Source organism: Amblyomma americanum, chromosome 4 (genome assembly GCF_052857255.1).
Source record: "Amblyomma americanum isolate KBUSLIRL-KWMA chromosome 4, ASM5285725v1, whole genome shotgun sequence".
Taxonomy (NCBI): Eukaryota; Metazoa; Arthropoda; class Arachnida; order Ixodida; family Ixodidae; genus Amblyomma; species Amblyomma americanum.
In genome coordinates, this window is record NC_135500.1 from 174,461,731 (window position 1) to 174,482,731 (window position 21,001).

Below are 21,001 nucleotides of genomic sequence, written 5' to 3' on the forward strand. Positions count from 1 at the left end.
AATATTAGGAGAGAAATTGCGAGACTGACCAAAATCATAGAAAAGCATGCCGCTGATCTGTGTGAAAGGAACTGGATGGAAATGTGTGATGAACTTGGATCTAATATGAGTCTATCCAAAACCTGGGCCATTCTCAGGTATATGAATAATCCAACCAGCACCAAGAGGGAGACCAGGCTAAATCAAACCAAAATCAAGCATAATTTTAAAGGGAGTAATGAGGACCTGCTAGATAAGATTCGCAAAACCTATGTTTGTCAAGACCCGGAATATTTATTTATTTTTATTTATACACAGTACCTACAGCGCCCTCATTGGGGCATTATTGTAGGGGGGAAACATCATAAATAAGAACAAACATCTAGTACATAATAAATTAGGCAAATGATGCGGTCTACACAGAAAATACAATAAACCCATGCACACGGAAGCAAAAACAAACAAACAAACAAACAAAATAAAAACCATTGTAGAAAGGCAAACATACCCTAAACACACACATACACACACAAAAAAATGATACATTTTAAAATACAGCACTGCTTAAAACATACTACACTCGGACAAGAATTATTGCACTTATATTGACAGGTGGCTTTGCAAATCGGTCAGAAACGATGTAGGAGGAGCGGTAGCGACCCGCGAAGGGAGACAGTTCCAATCATGCACTGTTCGTGGGAAAAAACTGTATTTGAATACGTTTATACGGCAATCGTACTCGCGCACCTTAAGTGGGTGGTCAGTGCGGGCGGAAATGTAGCTGGGTTCACTAATGTATTTCTCTTTTGGAATTCCAGTTTTATTATTAAGCACATTATAAAAGAAAGAGAGTCTCAAATATTTGCGCCTGTTTTCAAGTAATGGCCATCCCAACTTCTCGCGCAAACCAGAAGAACTTTTTTGGAAATTGTAATCGGCGGACACAAACCTAGCAGCCCGTTTCTGGACGCGCTCCAGCTCCTCAATATTCAGTTTTGTATGCGGGTCCCAAACCGCGGAAGCATACTCAAGTATCGGACGTACAGTAGACATGTATAATGTCTCCTTCAGCGTAAGGGGAGCGTCCTTAAAGTTACGTCTGAGAAAGTGTAATGTGCGACTGGCTTTAGCAGATATGTAATTTACGTGTGTATTCCATGATAGGTCAGTAGAAAAAAAGACTCCCAAGTACTTATAAGTTGAAACTGCGCATAATTCAGTGCTACCAAGGAAATAGTCTGTTTGGAGGAATTGTTTCTTTTTTGTAAACCGGACCAGATTACATTTGGAGATGTTTAGCGCCATATTCCAGTTGTTGCACCAAGAGAATACAGAGTTGAGGTCATGCTGTAGTGAAATTGCATCTGCTTCAGAAGAAATATTGCGGTAGATACAACAGTCACCAGCATAAAGTCTGATTATACTTGAAATGTTACTAGTGAGGTCATTTATAAAAATGAGAAATAGAAGAGGGCCCAAAACCGACCCCTGCGGAACACCTGAAGTTACACCCACACTTTCCGAGCTGACACCGTCGATAACCACGCATTGTCTCGTTTCCGCAAGATACGCCTCAATCCAGGATAAGAGTGAGGTAGGAATATTTAATTTTGAAAGCTTCTGTAACAACAGGTTGTGAGCAACTAAATCGAACGCTTTTCGAAAATCTAAAAATATACAATCTACCTGACCGGCGGAGTTTAAGGAAACAGAAATGTCATGTGTGAATTCCACGAGCTGTGTTTCACATGAGAAGCCGGACCTAAATCCATGTTGTGTCGAACAGAAAAAACTATTGTTTTGTAGATGGCTAATTAACTGAGTATAAATGACATGTTCCAGTGTTTTGCATGACACGCTCGTCAGCGATATGGGCCTATAGTTACATGTTTTAGTTTTATCACCACTCTTATGAATCGGAACGACATTGGCACTTCTCCAGTCAAGGGGCAAAGAAGAATTCTCTAACGATTTCTGAAATAATGAAACGAGATACGGGGCAACTGAAGCTGCACAATTTTTCAAAACGTAATTGGAAATGTTGTCAGGCCCTGGTGCTGATGTAACTTTAATTTTCTGTAATAAAAGCATGACCCCCGTTCAGAAATTTCTACGTCATTCATTCTGGTCAGGGTGCTGGAAGATTGAAAGTCAGTATGTGTATTAATGGGATCGGAAAACACCGATTGGAAATAAAGATTGAAACTTCTCGCTTTACCTTTTGAATCCCTTCCAAAATCAGTTGCGTCTAGTATATCAGGCGCAGAGACCCTGTTGTTTCTCTTATTTTTAACATATTTCCAGACTGCCTTTGGGTTTGTATTTTGTTGTTGGCCCAGTGTGCTGAAGTATGCCCTTTTCGCTTTACGGATTTCTTTCGATAAGTTCTTAGTTTGCTTTTTCATATCGGAGTACAAAGTTAGTGCGGGCGTATCACAATATCTGCGAAAGAGCCGTTTCCGCCGGTTGATCATTGCCCGCAACTGTCTATTCATCCAATGCATATCGTCACGACGCTTGGCTGAAATCAAGCGGGATGGGATGAAAGTCTGCGTCAGTGACAAAATTTTAGTTTTAAACAAGTTCCAGAAGGAATCAATATTCAGGGATGGCTGATGTGAAAGAAACTCAGGAAAAAATGCGTCGAGTTCCTGTGATAGCGAAGCATAATTCCCTTTTTCATAAAAAGACACTTTGCGTGGTTGGGTGTGGTGGGTCTTCATAGCATTACAGGATACTTTTGCTAAAACTACATCATGGTCGCTTATGCCTGGCAGCGTTATGACAGACGAGACTAGGCTAGGGTCATTGCAGAAAAACAAGTCTAGCACATTAGCACTGGTAAGGCCGAGTCTGGTAGGGGTTTGAACAAACTGAAATGAGTGAGCACCAATTACTTAACGGAAAGCGGTATACAAGAGGGATGCAGTGCGAATTACTGGTTTAAAACAAGACCATTCTACGCTGGGCATATTAAAATCACCGGCAAGGATAATACGTGTTGCGTCTAAGGCTAATAAATAAAAATAAAAGCATTGATTCTTCGTTCGAGGTTGCAGAGGTGTGGGCAGCGTTAGAGGACCTGAAAAATAAATCGGCTCCAGGCCCTGACGGCGTCACCAACACTGCTCTGAAGAACTTGGATGACAATTCTGTCTCTTTTCTAACAGAGCTAATGAAAAATATTTGGGACGGGGAGGACTTTCCGGAGGAACGGAAAGTCTATAAATCAGTACTTATCCCTAAGCCAGGCAAAAGTCTTGATCTAGGCAACATGCGACCCATCTCTCTGACGTATTGCTGGCAAGCTCATGGAAAAGGTGGTGCAGACAAGTCTCGCGCTACATGGAGAGCGAGGGACTCTGGCCTGATGAAATGGTAGGTTATAGAGCACGTCTTAGCGCACAGGACGTTATGTTAAGTCTTAAACATGATAAACTTGATGATCCCGACGGAACTAAAGGGGGCAGGGCAATCATGGGGCTGAATCTCACAAAAACCTTCGATAATGTGGAGCATAGAGCGGTCCTTGAAGGCCTCAGTGAGGCCGGAGCAGGTATCAAGTGCTTTAACTATGTCAAAAGATTCTTCAGCAATAGAAAGACCACTATAGGCTTTGTAGGGCTCTCCTGAAAGCAGATTGGGCTCGGCAATAAGGGGACCCTCAAGGTTCAGTCCTCTATCCAATGCTCTTCAATTTTGCCATGAGAGGGCTGTCCCACAGGCTAAATAAAATTGAGGGGCTAAAGCACAGCATTTATGCTGATGATATAAACATTTGTACAGCAGGGGGAACGAACGCTAACATCTCATACCGGCCGCAGGTAGCGGCAGAGGTAGTTGAAAACTATGCTCTGGAGAGAGGGCTTTCCTGCTCCCCTAAAAAGTCTGAGATCTTATCGCTTAATACCGAAGACCAGATGAAGAAAGAGACTCGCTTCCCTCACCTATATGGCCCGGTAGAGGTTGTCGTTGGGGGTAGGTTAATACCTAGGGTTGACACTATTAGAGTCCTAGGATACTTTCTCCAGACAAACGGACGTAACACAACCACTATCGAGAAGCTTAGCACCTATGTCGCCCAAGTTATAGGTATCTTTTGGCGGATCTCTCTCAGAAACAAAGGCCTGCGAGAGCACTGTCTCCTGAGATTAGTACAAGCGTTCATAGTGAGTAGGATTGCATACGCGACTCCATTTCTGAATCTTAGTCAGCAAGAGGAGGAGAAAATATATAGACAAGTTAATACGAAATGCATAAAAAAGAGCTCTCGGAATCCCACTGCTTAGTATGGGAGTCCACAATGCCTGTGCGGAGATCTCCAGGGCAGTAAGAGAAGCGCAAATTTGGAGGCTTAGCTCCTCAATAGCAGGCAGGCAGATCCTCAACGACCTAGGGGAGAGCGAGAGGAAACCCCCATACTAAGCAGAGCTAATCCCCTTAGACATACGGAAGCATCTCAAAGTTGCCAGTATACCTAATAACATGCACCCGGAGCATGATAAAGAATGGAGAAGACATAGAGCTCGAACAATAATGAACAATATCTTGTCCGGGACCTGCCGGGTAACATAGCCTTCTGTGACGCAGCCTGTGGGTCCGATGGCGCCTCCGTCATTGCCGCCGTTGATGGCAATGGGGAGAAAGTGACTGTAGCATCGATTAACACTAGAAATGCGTTAGTGGCAGAGGAGGCTGCTATTGCCCTAGCGTGCGTCAGTACCAAAGCCAAGATCATCTTTTCTGACGGTAAGGCAGCTGTTCACAAATTTTTTTAAGGGGATGGTCTCCAGGAAAGCGCCAAATTACTAAGAAGATACCCCTCAAGCAGAGAGGTCTCCCTCATATGGGTTCCTGCTCATGAGGGCATTCCAGGGAATGAGGCTGCTCACAGCTTCGCTCGACAATTATACATCCGAGCTGCTCTGGAAGTGCCCCTGAGTGGGAGTAAATACCCTCTCGTAACGTATAAAGAAATAACCGAAACACCTGGGCTAGATAGGAGAACACTCTCACTTCCGGATAGGTCAATCACTCCAATAGAGTGCAGGGCCTGGAGGAGGCTGCAGGTCAACAGATTCTTTCCGTACTCTATACTACACGATGAAGACAGTGGGGAGCCTGACCTCTGCAGTAGTTGCCACAGAATGACTTCGCAAAATCACTTAATTTGTGAGTGTCAGGATTCTCCTGGAGCTAAATCACAAAGCATCTTCGACCTTGCCACCTGGGAAGAGCTGATCCGGAGCCACGACCCAGATCAGCAAAGACTCTTCATCCGTCAGGCGGAGACAGCTTACTACAAGACTCTCTCCGCGGTCTCCGGTGCTCAGAGCCGGCTGGGAGGCACCCCCTCCTAATTGCTGCGCCCCGACCGTGAGGCCCCATGATGACGGAAATAAAGTTCATTCATTCATTCATTCATTCATTCATTCATTCATTCATTCTGCGCAAACTTTAACACCCCTGCGTCTTTTGAGTCGATCTCGAAAATAAACTTGGATAGCTGCAACAACTCTACTTCGGCCATACGTCAGCTCTGGTGACTAAACAGTACACTGCATTATTATTATTATTATTATTATTATTATTATTATTATTATTATTATTATTATTATTATTATTATTATTATTATTATTATTATTATTATTTATTGATACCTCACAGCCCCCGAAGAGCATTGAGTGAGGGGGGCATCAAGGAAAAGAAATATGCAGAAATAATAAACAACAAAAACGGTACAATGGACGCGGTACGAGGCAAAAAACACGAACACAGATTATTTAAAACGGATAAAAAATAACATCTGAACAAAACAAAAGAAAATACGAAAACAAAACTGCGCAACGCGAATATGCGAAGAGGTAGTAGTCAGGAGCAAACAAAAACAATGGTACATCAGAGAACAATATAAAAGCAACTGAAACTGTAGAAAAGCGTTTGAAACAGTACTAAAAGTATAAATGCATACATACGGTCATTTTAAACTCTACAGGATCAGGACAGGAGATTATGTTGTCAGGAAGATCATTCCAGAGCCTGATTGCTTTAGGTAATGCAGACGAATTAAATGATTGAGTTTCGCCGTATGTACGATTGAAACTGAGATGATTATTCAAGCGCGCTGAGGAGCGGAAAGGTTATTCTAGGGGCAGAAACGAGGGTTGGGTGTAAACATATTTATGAAATAAACACAGAAGTGGAAGTGAATGACGAATTTCGAGTATCTGTAAATCATTAGGAATTCTAAGCTGGGAGACACTGGCCAGGGGACTATAATTGCTAACAATGCACCGGGCAGCTCTGCTTTGAATAGTCTCAAGCATTTTAATGAGATATTTTTGATGGGGCGACCATATATATAGATGAGGTGAATTCCAACTGGGATCGTATAAAAGTTAGGCATGCGAGCTTACGAACGAAGCTAGGAGCTAGAGTTGCGCAGGTTACGGCGTATGAAACGCAGCGTCCTCGACGCTTTGTTGCAGACAGCTGAAATGTAACAAGACCATGAACGATCTGGAGTGAGCTGAATTCCGAGATACTTGTAAGACATAACTTTGGATAGAAACAACACAGTCATCTGCGAAAAGTCGTAAACGGGATGAAATGTTACTAGGAAGGTCGTTAATGTAAATTAGGAAAAGCAAGGGTCCAAGTACGCTTCCCTGCGGTACGCCAGAGGTTACATCACATAGCGGTGAGGAAGATCCGTTGAAAACAGTTAATTGTTGACGAAATGAGAGAAAGTTACGAAGCCAAGACAATGTGAGAGAATCAAGAGAAAGGGCAGATAATTTAGTAAACAGCCGGCCGTGTGCAACTCTGTCAAATGGTTTTGAGAAATCTAAAAAAAATGCAATCTGTTTGCTTGTTATCGCCCATGTTAAAATGCAAGTCAGTAGAAAATTCTAATAACTAGGTATAGCACGAGAAGCCTTTCCTAAAACCATGCCGATTAGAAAATAAAAAGTGATTACGTTCTAGATGGTTGTAAATGTGAGAAGCGATAATTTGTTCAAGTAATTTACAGCATATGCATGTTAACAAGGTAGGGCGATAGTTGTCAGGTGCGCTTTTGATACCGGTTTTGAAGACAGGGATGACCTTGGCAATTTTTCAGTCAGTATATGCAGTTCTTCGGATGATAAAGATTGCTGAAATATATGACACAAAATCTGGCTGGAAATTGAAATGGTGTTTTAAAGAATCTTGGAGTTTATGTCGTCCACTCCGGCAGATGAAGATAACTTAAGGTTTTTAATCTGTAATGCAATACCCTCGGCACTAATGCTGGTAGGCTCCATGAATCGGTAGTCAGAGTCGGGAACAATAGGCATTCTTGAATGATCTTCCTTAGTAAATGCTGAAGCAAAAATTCTGTTAACCGCAGTCGGACATTCAGAGTCATCTAGCGGCAACCCATCACTATTGTGTAGTTCTCTGAATTCTTGTTCACATTCGGGAGATATAGTTTGCCAGAACTTCTTAGGATTACTCTGCAAAAGTGAGGGGAGATCATGAGTGAAATATCTGTTTTTTGGCAACAGTAATAGCAGAAGAGTATGTCTTCAGGCACTGTTTGTATAGCTATCCGACGAGGACGGAGAGGGAGCAGATTTAGCTTTTCGCTACAAGCGCTTCTTTTTATTTCGTAATCGACGGAGGGACTTGTTGAACCATGGATTAGTTTTGTCATTAGTTATTGAAATTAGCGGAACATGCTCGTCTATCAGCGCAGAGAATTTGTGTTTGAAAAACAACCAGTTGTCTTCGGTAAATCGTTGGTTATTTAGGGGCAAAAATACTTCATTGAAAAATTTGGTAAGTTCCGCATTAATCTCACCATATCTTCCTTTGCTATAGTCTCTAATCCTTTTTGTTGGTTTACCTGCAAACAAACTAGGAACTAGAATTTCGAACTGCAACATCTTATGGTCGCTAAATCCATCAAGGTACATAACCGGCCCTATGGTGTCAGGAGCGGTGGCTAAAGCTAAATCTAGTGTGTTAGAGCCACGGGTATTCTGGCTAATGACCTGAAATAAGTTGAAATCTAGAGTTAGGTTAATGAATTCTGTTGCAACAGTATTATATGAAGAGAAATTAACTCAATCTATTTGAGGAAAATTAAAATCACCAAGCGAGTAAATCCCCGCCGCGGTGGCTCAGTGGTTAGGGCGCTCGACTACTGATCCGGAGTTCCCGGGTTCGAACCCGACCGCGGCGGCTGCGCCTTTATGGAGGAAAAACGCAAAGGCACCCGTGTGCTGTGCGATGTCAGTGCACGTTAAAGATCCCCAGGTGGTCGAAATTATTCCGGAGCCCTCCAATACGACACCTCTCTCTTTCTTTCTTCTTTCGCTCCCTCCTTTGTCGCTTCCCTTACGGCGCGGTTCAGGTGTCCAACGATATATGAGACAGATACTGCGCCATTTCCTTTCCCCCCAGAACCAATTATTATTATTATTATTATTATTATTATTATTATTATTATTATTATTATTATTATTATTATTATTATTATTATTATTATTATTATTATTATTATTATTATTATTAAGCGAGTAAATGTTACTGGGCGCACAGTGATCAGCAACGGCAGAGATGCTAGACCGCAGATTGTGAATGAAAGAAATCCCACAATCAGGTGGGCGGTAGCACACCCCAATAAGTAGGTTTGAAGAAACAGTTTGAAGAATCAGTAGGGTCCATAGAACCCTAGTTGCAATGCACTAGCTTGATGTCCCTCTTTGGAATGACGGAGTTCAGAACACCAGCGCGCAGCGCTGGCAGTTTATTTGTCCATCGCCACGATCATTAGTACGCCGCGCCCTTCGTATATCTCTCTTCACCAATAAACTGGGGTGTTTATTTCGTAAAAACGATTTCTTTTGGGCGAACGGCGTCTCCTTCCACCTTTAAGCACATGCAGCAAAGGAACCGACGTACAGTGCAAGTTTCTTGTGTTGCGACAGATAACTGAGTCTGCACAACAAATGCTGGTTTTCGTTCCAGGCTGTGGCTAAAGGTATTCCCGTGCTCAAAACTTCAGAACTTAGCCGGGTCTTCTTCATGGACACGCCATGTGGCTCGTTATGCATCCCTGGCATTCGAAATCTCTTGAAGGTAAGGGGAACTCTGGTCCTCGGCACCCTTCCGATGGTTAGGATATTCTTACACTGTGGTCTCAAGTTCGTGCGATTTTCTCTGTTGTTCTTGATCCTCTGGATATAACTCACGAAATTCGTGTAAATGACCCAATCAGATTCCTGGACTCCAGCTTAAGTTTTCTCCCTGCCGATGGTGCTGGTCTTTTAAGCCTAGGGGTAACAAATCATTGCTTCAGTACAGTTCCTCGCACTCGAAGCTCGTAAAAGTAGGAATTATGTCCTGCTTCAAGAGCGCCCTCACTAAATCCCAGTGTGATTAAGAGGGGTTTAACGTCCCAAAGCGACTCGTGCTATGAGGGACGCCGTAGTGAATGGCTCCGGAAATCTCGGCATGCACCTGAGGTTCTTTAGCGTGCCCTGACATCGCACAGTATACACGGGCCTCTAGAATTTCGCCTCCATCGAAATTAGACCGCCGCGTATTTCGGGTCAGCAGCTGAGTGCCATAACCTCTGAGCTACCGCGGCGGCTCCTCGTTAAGTCCTGTGTGCACCAAACTGAGCGAAGTTTTAGCAATCAGGTCGATAGCTTTTTTTTTTCTGGCTATCCACTACACGTTCTTTCTTCTGCGGCCGATGTGTAGCTGAAAGATTGAAATGTTCTCCAACTATCACCCCCGCCCTTAGTGCCAAACAAGGAATCGAGAGGCAGTCATTCTTTACATTCATAAAATCTCACATAATTTGAAAAGAGTTGGGAAAAGAGTCGGAGTGGAGTTGTTTTTTCGGCTCCGGAAAAGCTAGCAAGTTCGTGTATGTGCGTCAACAACCCTGGGAAAACAATACCTGAGTCCCCGAAGAAACATGAACTGAATTTTGTGAAGTGTCAAAAAAATATTGTGGATTAATTCCTCTCCCATGCAAAAGCTTTTATATTGCCCATACTGGGCAGTACCTAAATGTTAGGCTCAGGCAGCACCGTAAAAATATTGAAAATGCAGATTCTCATAACCTTCGTATATATCCACTGTGGTGGCTGCAAGTTCATTCCGTCGTTCAAGAATTGCCGAGTTGTTGCAAGAAACGAAGATCCGCTGCGTCGAGAAATCATTGAGGCCACAAAGATAAAAAGGCAGGGTGATAGCTGTGCAAGTGCCCCGTCGATATCTTGATCGGAAAAAGGGATTTCGTTTCTTGAACGGCATAAAACTTAGCCGTTGTTGTCTTGCGGGGTTTCTGGTTCATGTGTATGCTCATTGCGGTAGTTTTTATTCATTTTTTGGATGCCTTACGTGTATTTATATGCGTACAGCGCCGAATAAATGTAGTTGTTAATTCGCGCTGTGTTGTGTCCGTTTCTGCTCTTCCCCCTGCTCTCTTCTTTGGCCGTGTGCCGTTGCGCAGTCCCCCCCCCCTTTTTTTTTTGCGCCGCGGTGGCTCAGTAGTTACGGCGCTCGGCTGGTGACCCGAAAGACGGAGCCTCGATCCCGGCCGCGGCGGTCGAATTTCGATGGAGGCGAAATGTTAGAGGCCCGTGTATACTGTGCGATGTCAGTGCAAGTTAAAGAACCCCAGGTGGTTGTAATTTCCGGAGCATTTTACTACGGCGTCCCTTATAGCCTGAGTCGATTTGGAACGTTGAAACCCCATAAACCAAGCTTCACGTCCATGAAGAGGAAAACAGTTTTTGTTCCCAGTTCTTTGAAGGTACCTTGCTCTGGGCTATCTGCCTATACGAAAAGGCTGATAGTGATACCCTGGTGACGTCGCTAACATGCTTCTCTACGACTGTTCACGCACCTGTGAGTGATAGCTTCACACCCTATCTATATTACACTCTGTCCGCCGAACAAAATCACGGAATTATTTCGCGACCTCCGCCTCCTCCTCTGCGATTGCGCACTTTGGCTTCATTGCAGCCGCCAACTTTCGTACCTCATAGCTTCGAGCCATGCTCACCATTCCGGCTACTTGAACCCTCGTGTAATTCACGCCTGAGCGTTACGTGCCCAACGAAAGCCTTGTTCAATTTCTAACGGCCGCCTTCTTCAAGGCACCTTGTTAGATACTGCGTGTCTGCGCAAGAGAGAGAGGGTTTTGCGTGAATGTGTTTCAGTTCATCTTTATCACCCTCGTCTGCCTGCCAGTTCAATTACTACATGACGGAAGCCAACCGTCACCGAAACCGAGGAGCTTAGCTGGTGTTCTCTGTTTTTTTTTTTATTGTGACGTTCATTAATGGGAAATTAATACATTGATTGTATTTAAAGATAATTTATTAGAAAGCAGAAGAAGAAATCTCTAGTTACCGGTTAAACTACTATGCTGGCATATCCAGTGACCATCAAGAGTGACTCTCCTCTCTTGGCTAACCTAGGAGTCCTAGAGCGAAAGTTCTGTGTCTCACAGCAGCTGTCCCTGCACGCTGACTCCATCTAAAATGGCGGCAAGGTGAGGTGCCCACTGATTTCCGGCGCGAAATACGTGAGCACAGCATGCGTCCACACGTGTACAGAGCGAGAGTATTTGGCCTCTCGTCTGTACAAGTGTGTGGCGGTGTCGAGAGGAAACAGGTGGGTTAGAAAAAAAAAAGTGTCCGCGAACTATATGTTTACGAGCAGGAAATGAGCGTATACCACGTTACTAAAAAGAGGGGGAGTTGCCACATCTGTATATAGGGGTGTGCGAATATTCGAAACTTTCTAATAGCGGATCGACTATCCTCCAAATCGATTTGGTGAACGAATCAAATAGTGTATGTTCTAATTACTGTTCGAAACAATTCGAGTACTTTTCAACTATTTGAACTTTCGAACTATTAACGCTACTATTTTTCGAGTGTTCGAATAAACACCGACTGTGCGGTGTTTACATAGACCCAGTAACCGGTTTTCAACTCAACTCCTCAACTCAACCCCGTCATGTAAACGCCGCTTATCCCATTCCATTCCTATTGCGTGCAACGAATTTGCAGCACCATGACTGAAAATATTGATGTAGACTGCTTGAAAGCTGTAGTCCAGAAGCACTATTCGCAAGCCTTCACATAAGTATGAGTTTTTAGCCATCCTCCACCACACCATTCACTCATGTGTATAAGGTGTTGAGACATTTTCTTTTTTTTTTCTGGAAGGCTCGTTGCACTTTCGGAGTAAGAGCTTTGCGCTGGTATTCCTGAAAAAAATCAATCGTGAGTCACAGTTGACGTTGCGCTCATACATCCGGTGAGGCGTCCAGCAAAGCCATCTGCACATCCTGCCGTGCCATGAAAACGTAAAGGAACACCGCGTATAAAGTGAAGCCTGCCCGGATCTGAAAACACCTGGTAACAGGGCGCAGCGCGTTAATCCTTCAGGCTCCGTTCGGGACATCACACCCAATCCATTTCCTGTCAACTATTGTCCCCAACCGTTCGCTGTACGCACACATAGCTCGGGAAATTTGGCGGAACGGTACACTCCCCCCAACTCATCGCACGGGCTGTTCCTCTTTTAGCTGGCGGTTTCCTACGGCGCAAAGGACTTGCTACGAAGCGATACGTTCCACTTTCAACAGGTGAGTTGCTTCGATGCTAGATACCCCCTTTGTCAGTGTGAATGAAGCTATAGGGATTGAATTGAATAATTGAAGTTAGTTGGAGAGCGAGACAGAAAACTTTTGTTTAGCCCAGAGAAGGATTTGCGGTAGCTGGGTGGTCAGTGCCCGTAGTTCAGGGCTGCGCTGACGGCAGCTGGCTTGCGGACCAGCTGGAGGATCCAGGCTTGCTGGTCCAGGTTGGCGCTGGTCAGAGCCGCCTCCCACTGCTCGTGTGTCATGTACGGCGCCGTTAAGGTTTGGTCTGGTATGTCCCGGTATTCCCTAGAGGTATTATAGAGCGCGGGGCTTGCTGTGCACTAAGGAAGGTAACCTTGGCATTTTGATTAGGACTACTCTTGTTTAAAGTATGAAGGTAAGGAAATGTGTTAGTTAATGATTCTACTCCAGTCTATGGCACCCGAGGAGGGTAGTTGTTTGTGTGATAGTGAGAAATGCCCTCTTTTTAGCCTAAGGCACTCTATAGCCTGTCACCGTACGGTCCTAGGATGGGGGGAGGGGGTGTAGTTGGAGAGGATGGAGCGCTAACCTTACAGATTTGGAGTCTTACGTCCCAAAGGTTTCGGTGCCACGAAGGCTCAGCAGCCTAACGCTTCAGCAAGTGAGCCACCGCCGCAGATGGACTATACGAAAGCATAGCAGTTAGAAAATGCAGCCATTTTAATGCCAGCTGGGGAGAATAAAAGGGCGAACGCCATTCGTATGTCTGTCTAGAGGAGCTGCATCTGCATGGCTGCTGTTTGCACCGTCAATAACTGTAGCCATTTCAGGGCCGTCACCCACTTTTCAACATACGTAATTTGGAGCATGTTAATGTCGAACAGTGCGAGGACTCGGTAATGACACTTCATATTCCACCGTTATTTTCATGGATTCGACTGGGTTGTCTCCAACGTTTATTCTGAAAGCTTTTCTAGTCGTAGACGGGGTCCCTCTTGAGTACTAAGAAGCATTTTCACACGCATCACCATGCAGATAACGCGAGTTTTTGTCTTCATGTTTTGTTTCCGTTTACCTTCCTCTATGATATTCCTTTAGAATCTCCTTTTTACTTGTCCTGTTCACCATGCACGTTCAAATACTTGACGCGCCTCGAAAAAATCTGCCCTTGAGGACATGTTAGGAAAGATATTGTTATAACGCGGCATCATCATCATCATCATCATCATCATCAGCAGCAGCAGCAGCAGCAGCAGCAGCAGCAGCAGCAGCAGCAGCAGCAGCCTGACTACACCCACTCCAGGGCAAAGGCCTCTACCACATCTTTCCAATTTACCCTATCCTGTCCCAGCTGCTTCCATCGTATCCCCGCAAACTTCTTAAATGTCATCCGCACACGTAACTTTCTGCCGCCCCCTGCTACGCTTGCCTTCTCTTGAAATCCATTCCGTTACCCTTAAGGACTGTCCGTTATCTTGCTTTCGCATTACATGCCCTGCCCAAGCCCATTTCTTCCGCTTGATATTGACTAGAACTAGGACATCATAGTCGATAACGCGGCATGCATAGCTGTATATCTGAGAGCAAATTTCACTAGCTGTCGCTTCAGGTCAGCCCACTTTAGACTTTGCTGATCTTTAGCCGCTTATAGAAAGATAAGCGGGAGGTTGCGAATCCGCGATGTGTCTTTCGCAGTTTCGCACGTCAAGGCGTACTTTTCTTGCGAACTAAAGCTGGCAGTGCAAAGCTCTAAGGTGGCAGTATGCGAAAACAAAAAATAAGTTTAACGCGAAGGCGTTAACGGCCCCGTTCACCAGAAAATCCGGTGTCAGCGTTGTCGGCGTCGTAGTTGTGAGCGAAAAAAATCACGGACGTGGCTCTGGCGGGTGGTCCCCAGAGAGCAACGTAGGAGGCAGGTGGCCCACCTAAGCCGCGTGACCTTGCGGCGTCATCACAACCTGCCCACCGGACAGTGAGCAAACTGCCCACCGCGCACCAGGGGGCAGTTAAATTAATCATTGGTCTCTTGGAAAGAGCAGCCTGGGCCGCACAAAGCCCACAGCTGAGAGCACCTGCCATTGCAAGGCAGTGGCTCATCGCCGAACCGCTGCACCACTGCGCCAGGAGTGGCATGAGGGCTGTCAGGAATCTATGAACGTATAGCAGAGAATGAATGACCTTCTAAATATATGGGAATTCCTTCATTACTCTATCACCTCATACCTTTAAGGAGGAGCTTAAGTGCCCACTCCAGCTTTTCACCTTGAACTGTATGAGCATAGTTCATTCGCTGTCAGCTAACGGAACCACATATATGCCGTCCTAAGCGAGCACGCCACTATCAGAAACATTTAGTAGCACCGTATTTTGCCCGGACCCATTTGTACAAGTTTTCCTCTTTTTCCACGCACCATAACGGACTAGAATTCATTAACCCAACCTTATATATCCCAAAAATCTAACCTACGTTCCTCAGCCATGTTTCATGTTGGTATATAATCTGTTGTTTTTCTGCTATATATTGCGCTACTGCATTATTGTTGCTGCGTTGCTGTATTTTTGTCACTGTGATTTTTATTTTTATGAATGAGACCTTCCTGCCTGGGCCTAACCGTGGTCTGCATAAATAAATAAATAAATAAAAATTTGCTTCTATACATTCACAGCACTCAGGGACGTCATTAAGGAAGCTCAGAGCAAGGGCAGCACTCAGAGAGAGACTGCCTGCACCTTCGCAGTACAACGGTTCCGCTTCTTTCAGATCACCATGGACGCTTTCGCGAAGACCTCCCAGTACGCGGGCGGCGCCGGAGACTACATCCTTCGACATACGACCATCCACCCCGTTCTGGAGAAACTGCAATCGGTGATCACGTTTTCACGAGCCGTAGTATAGACGAATCGCCGGGTGCCATGAGCTCCGGCGCGTGCAAGAATTTCGACACTTGTCTAGAAACTTCGCACGAGGAAAAAAAAACAGTCAAGAAGTATTGCGCTGCGGTTCCTTTTGCACATCTTGCACCCTGCAAGGCCAGGATTCTCGGACATCAGTTTTAAACATGAGGCAACTGTTAAATATTGTTAGACAGCCAGATTAAACACTTCATGTAATGGTATACGGAACTGTTCACGTTCCACAGCTCCCGATGATGCCGAAGTATGTGCCGGTTGGACATCCCTGCCTAAGGAGCCACCATACTATGATCGCTAACGAATATAGAACTTACCCAGTAGTCGTGCGCACGCAGAATGTTTTAGCAGAAAGGTTCATCCGGTAAGGCCGAGCACTGGATGATGAAAATGGGGCGAGTTGTACTTATACTGCAGCATGCCTTTCTGCCAACTAAGGTTAACAATGTTGAGTTCAGAAAGAAATCAGCTGAAAAGAAGCGCTATAGTAAAGTTACGTCGATGAAACATAGAGAGGTCTTCATTACTGCAAACACAATTAAAATTTCGTAAAAGTAAATTTAGGTTGTCAAATGTATAAGTATACAGTTAACCACCGACGCAAGTTCAAGCCTCTCTATATCAATAGTTAGTACACGCATACAGACGGATAACACATAATTAATTATGTGAAATAGCGCGGGCGGTGCATATAAATCACCGATCATAAGCTGTACAACTAGGATGACTAGTCCAATGCTCCGATCAGAAATTTAGCATCCACCTTCCCCGCGAGCGGTTGATGTTATTCTGATCAGGTAAAAACGCACCAAGAACGACTTCCATCTCTTACGCATAATACGGCTTGGCTTCTTTAATGGTGGACACACTGGTGCTAAATTTCTTAGCTGATAACTGTCTCTATCGATTCCGCTTATCATTTCCGCCACCTCTGGTACCCACCTGATTAAACCCCGCCTCCCGAGGGGAAAGGCCAGCCAAGTATGTATACAGAGCCATCATCAGCCAGCCTCTTCGGAACACGAGCGCACGCTGGTAAGATCTAACGCCTGCAGTGCATTGTCGATATGGACGAGGAAAATTTTCTGCGTTCATACCTGAAAGGTGACGATGATGACGACGAGCACGCAACGTGCTCTTGCTGCAATGGCTAATTGCTCAAGACGGTCTTGGCATTTCTTTCTGTACGGTACGGTACGGTACGGTACGGTATGGTGCGGTGCGGTGCGGTGCGGCAAGGTGCGGTAAGGTAAGGTGCATGGGTTTAATGTCCCGAAGCGATATATAAGGCTATGAGGGACGACGTAATGGAGTACTCCGGATTAATTTAGACCGCCTGGAGTTCTTCTACCTGCGGCTATTTCTCTTTTGTGGAGTACTTACGGCTATGGAATAAAATGTGTATTATTTATTTTTATTTTTTTACTGATTGGAAAACCTTTTCACAACTTCACGCGACACAATAGAGGACCTGGGAGCTCCTGGGCAACCGCGGGTTCATGCTGTCTGACCCGTCCTCTCTGAATCTGTTCGAGCTTCTGCTGCGAGCAACGGGTGCGAAAAGATACCTGGAGATAGGTAAGAACGTCTTCGGGGTAGTCCCACTATTGGGTTTGGTTTTAAGTTACTTTCTTATTAAGTGCAAATCTGCCCTTTGTGCTTAGAAGGTAAACTTGTTTTTCGTCAATTAACCACTGAGAAATTTTTTCGTAAATATATTTTCGTGAGAATATTCGCCTTCGCGTGCACAGTACGTTTTCTACCCCACATTGCCTTGTGCAGTCACCTCAGGGTATCTTTACAAGATGCAGGGGGAGCATAAAAAAATGCCTTTAAAGGTTCTATAGACAGTCTACAGACTGTGTGCTCTAATTCTTATAAGCGTAAGGGGGGAACCGAATAGTTCGCCGAAGTTGTAGACTCAGCATTGCGGCGTCGTATCGAGAGCCATGTTTCAGGCGATGCTGATCTCCTGCAGGGGTGTTCACGGGTCTCAGCGCGTTGTCTGCGGCTCTAGCACTGCCGCCAGACGGCGTCGTGGTCGGCCTCGACAACAACCAACAGTACGCCGACATCGGGAAACCATTCTTTAAAGAGGTACGCTCCAAGTTTGTAGACGTACGATTTTAACAAGGATGATTGACTTTTTTAAGCATTTATTATGGGAGCGCAATGACAAAGGGATCCGCGAAATAAAAATCCCAGGGACAGTTAACTGCGGTATATGTGTTTGAAATGGTGTTTTTGCTGCTGCTGCATTTTTTCTCAGAAATTGTCATTATTGTGTTTTGTGTAACCCCCCCTCCCCCCCCCAATGTAATACCCTCTCCCATATGGCATTTAGGGTATCTGAATAAATAAATAAACTGTTGATGCCTTCGCCACAAGTGACGTCACTTCCTGTCTGGTGACGTCACTTACCTCAAGCCAACGGGAATTATCCGGTGGTGAAGCCACTTCCCTTCAGCCAATGGGCGAATTTTGCGACCAACGATGCATTTTGGCCCCATGAGGATTGTAATGATATTGCGTTAAAAAAATTATCCTTCTGTCATGAGTTTAGACCTTGTCATGGGCAGCACTGTTTCGCTGGAGCTTGAACGGCCGCCATACATGCAAAGCTCTGTCCCATTCATTCATTCATTCATTCATTCATTCATTCATTCATTCATTCATTCATTCATTCATCTTTTTTTTTCCTTTCTATCGCACAAACCAACTCCTAACGATGCTCACCGGCGAACATGCGCGCGCGCATGCTCAACGCAGGCTGGCGTCGATCACAAAATCGACTTGCGGATTGGCGACGCCGTGCAGTCCCTGGGTGAGCAGATCGACATTTACGTTTAGCAGCCGCTGCAAAGCGTGCTGCGGACGAGGGATGCATGAAACCAGTTTCCTAACTGACGCTTCCAGAAACGCTGGAGACAGCCGAGATATTTTATTTGCGCGTAACCTCCTACGTGTTACTTTAGACGCTGCTTGTGATGCACCAGCCGTACGCAAAAGGGCAGAAAAAAAGCCTCTTCTTCGCGACGTGTTCGAGCACGGCCTTCTAAAGTTATTGCCTGCAACAGCACGTGCAGGCTCCTTAATTGTTGGAAGAGTTGCCTTTTTCTGCGCTCACTGAGTGCGATAAAGTTTTGTGCTTGTCTGCCTGGCACTTCAGGGCGTCGAAGCGTCTACGCTCGCGTGGTGGGATGAATATTTTCCCTCTCACCTCATGTGAGTCTAGAAATGGGATAGAAAAAGAAATTATCTGCATTACAAAAAGCTTGCTTTTCTGCTCATACTGCCACTCGCACTTGCGTTTCCTCAACACACACGCACACACACTCTCTCTCTATGGACGTTTTAGCGCGAGTAAAAGCGTTCGTTGATAGCGTTAAGAAGTCCGCGCACTAAAGACCTTCAGAATAGGGTGACGCTATAGGCGCAGGGCAATAACCGGAGAGAGGGTGTTATTGTCCTGCGCATGTGCTCTGGCGCCCTGCTATTTCCATATATGCCCCTTACCGATAGCGTCAATGTATTCTAAATGTCTCTACAATGGGATCGATGAAAAAGTTCAATTTCATTGTCACTCGGACTTGTAACTGAAGGGTGCGCAGTCAGAACTCAACTGCGGACGCGGTCAGTGCATTGCTTCTCTCCGCAAGAAAATGTAATAAAGAAATTCGATTTTAGCAATACATAGCAATTATAGCAATACCTACAAGAAAATATACAAACAAGAAAAATAATTTGTGCGTAAATTTCGCAGCCAGTGAATGCATTTATTTGCGAGGACGAGGAAAAAAAAAAGCCAATTTTACTGATAATACAATTTACTATCTGCATGATTGATAATTCAGCAGGGCGTCTCGCGGGTTACAAGCCAAAAAAAGATTTTGGAGGCACTTCTCTTTAAATGATTTAAAGCGGCTGTCATTTAATGATTATCTTTGACTTTTGCGTTTTCTGTTAACACTTTGTAGAATATAGAAATCAGGCAGCTATAGCTCTTAACCAGCACGAAAGCTTATTCTGTATTTCTTTCTTCTTTCGCCACCTTCAGACACTCTGATCTCCGAGGGACAGTCGGGAAGCTTTGACTTTGCATTCATCGACGCAGCAAAAGAAGAGTACGACAACTTCTACGAACGCTGCCTGAAGCTAGTGAGGAAAGGCGGAATCATCGCATTTGACAATGTAAGTCAACGCCGCTTGCCTGGCTTATCACTCAGCAGCTAATGGAGTGGACACACAATGGTTCTCTATGCTCCGAAAATCAGTGTATTTCTATAAAAACACAGGCAATGCTTCTCAATGAGAAAAAAAATTAGGGGTTGGGGGAGGGGGGGAGCACTTAAGCTCTGCCTTTAAGGGTATGACGCGACAGTGGTTCCTCTTGCCCACGCAGACACGGACATGTGTCTTCTTTCACAGTCGCAATAATTATGTGAAAGAGCATATCGACATGCATATAAAGACCCACTTTAACCAAGCCGCATACGAAGGTGTCTACGTGGCGTAGCGTGTCATACCGTAGCGTGTCTCACTCGCAATCCGAGGGGGACCGAGGGTCAGGGGTTTCCAATGCACAGCCGGTGTGGCCGGCGCCATCTATGGGAGCCTCTTGTAACCGACTAGTCCTAATTTTTCCGTCACGCCGATGGCGACGTCGGCACCGGCTTTTCTGCGACATGGGCGGGGCCTTTACGCTCTCAGCTAATACTATACATGTTGCACCCAGTAACAGGGCCCACCGTCACTGCGTTGGGCGTAAAAACATGCAGAAACGTAGTCACATACAGGAAGTCCACTAGACACGAGTATGGTGCGCATCGCTGCTATGTATATTATTGAACAACCTTAAAAGAGAATTCCTTAGGTACAACAGCCCTCGCACGGCGGCGACTTGGGTATTTTGGTTCTGTCGGGCGTGTCATGAAGGAAGATGCAGCAGACGACGCCACAGACAACTGCAATCGCGAAATAGTCGCAAACGTGTTGTGCTAGAAATTATCACAATACAACATGAACGTGCGTTTTGTAAATTCTGTTCTTGCAGGTCCTTTGGCAAGGAAGCGTGTACGACGAGTCCAAGGTTGATCCGAAAATCGATGCACTGCGGAGGATCAACGACAAACTCTCAAAGGACGAACGTGTGTGCACGTGCATGCTGGCCGTGGGGGATGGGCTGACCCTGGCGCTCGTTAAGTAGATGAAGCGCCTCTGCAGGAAACCAGGCAGCTGTACAGAAGCCAATGTCTTTCCGATAACCAGGCACCTATGTCTCTGTGCAGCAGAAATGACCTCTAGAATAAAGGCATGTGCAGACTGCAAGCTAGGTTGGTGCAACGAATGTTGTGTTGATTTGTCAGATTGCTGAATTTAATGAACCACTGACTGCGCATTTGTAGTGACCGTAACTACGAAAATGTTATACGCTTAACCTTTCACCTCTCGGTATAGTCACTCCC

The 21,001-nt window shown here is 45.2% G+C and overlaps 1 protein-coding gene across 1 annotated transcript; it reads left to right on the forward strand.

The window, feature by feature from the left end:
• Positions 1-12,394: 12,394 nt before the first annotated feature.
• On the forward strand, positions 12,395-20,868 carry LOC144128682 (putative caffeoyl-CoA O-methyltransferase 1). The gene is made up of 7 exons (XM_077662283.1): positions 12,395-12,647; positions 15,388-15,492; positions 17,003-17,114; positions 17,515-17,633; positions 18,306-18,360; positions 19,594-19,727; positions 20,590-20,868. Exons 2-7 carry the CDS (start codon positions 15,394-15,396, stop codon positions 20,740-20,742), a joined length of 672 nt encoding a protein of 223 aa, XP_077518409.1. The 5' UTR covers positions 12,395-12,647; positions 15,388-15,393; the 3' UTR covers positions 20,743-20,868.
• Positions 20,869-21,001: the final 133 nt, after the last annotated feature.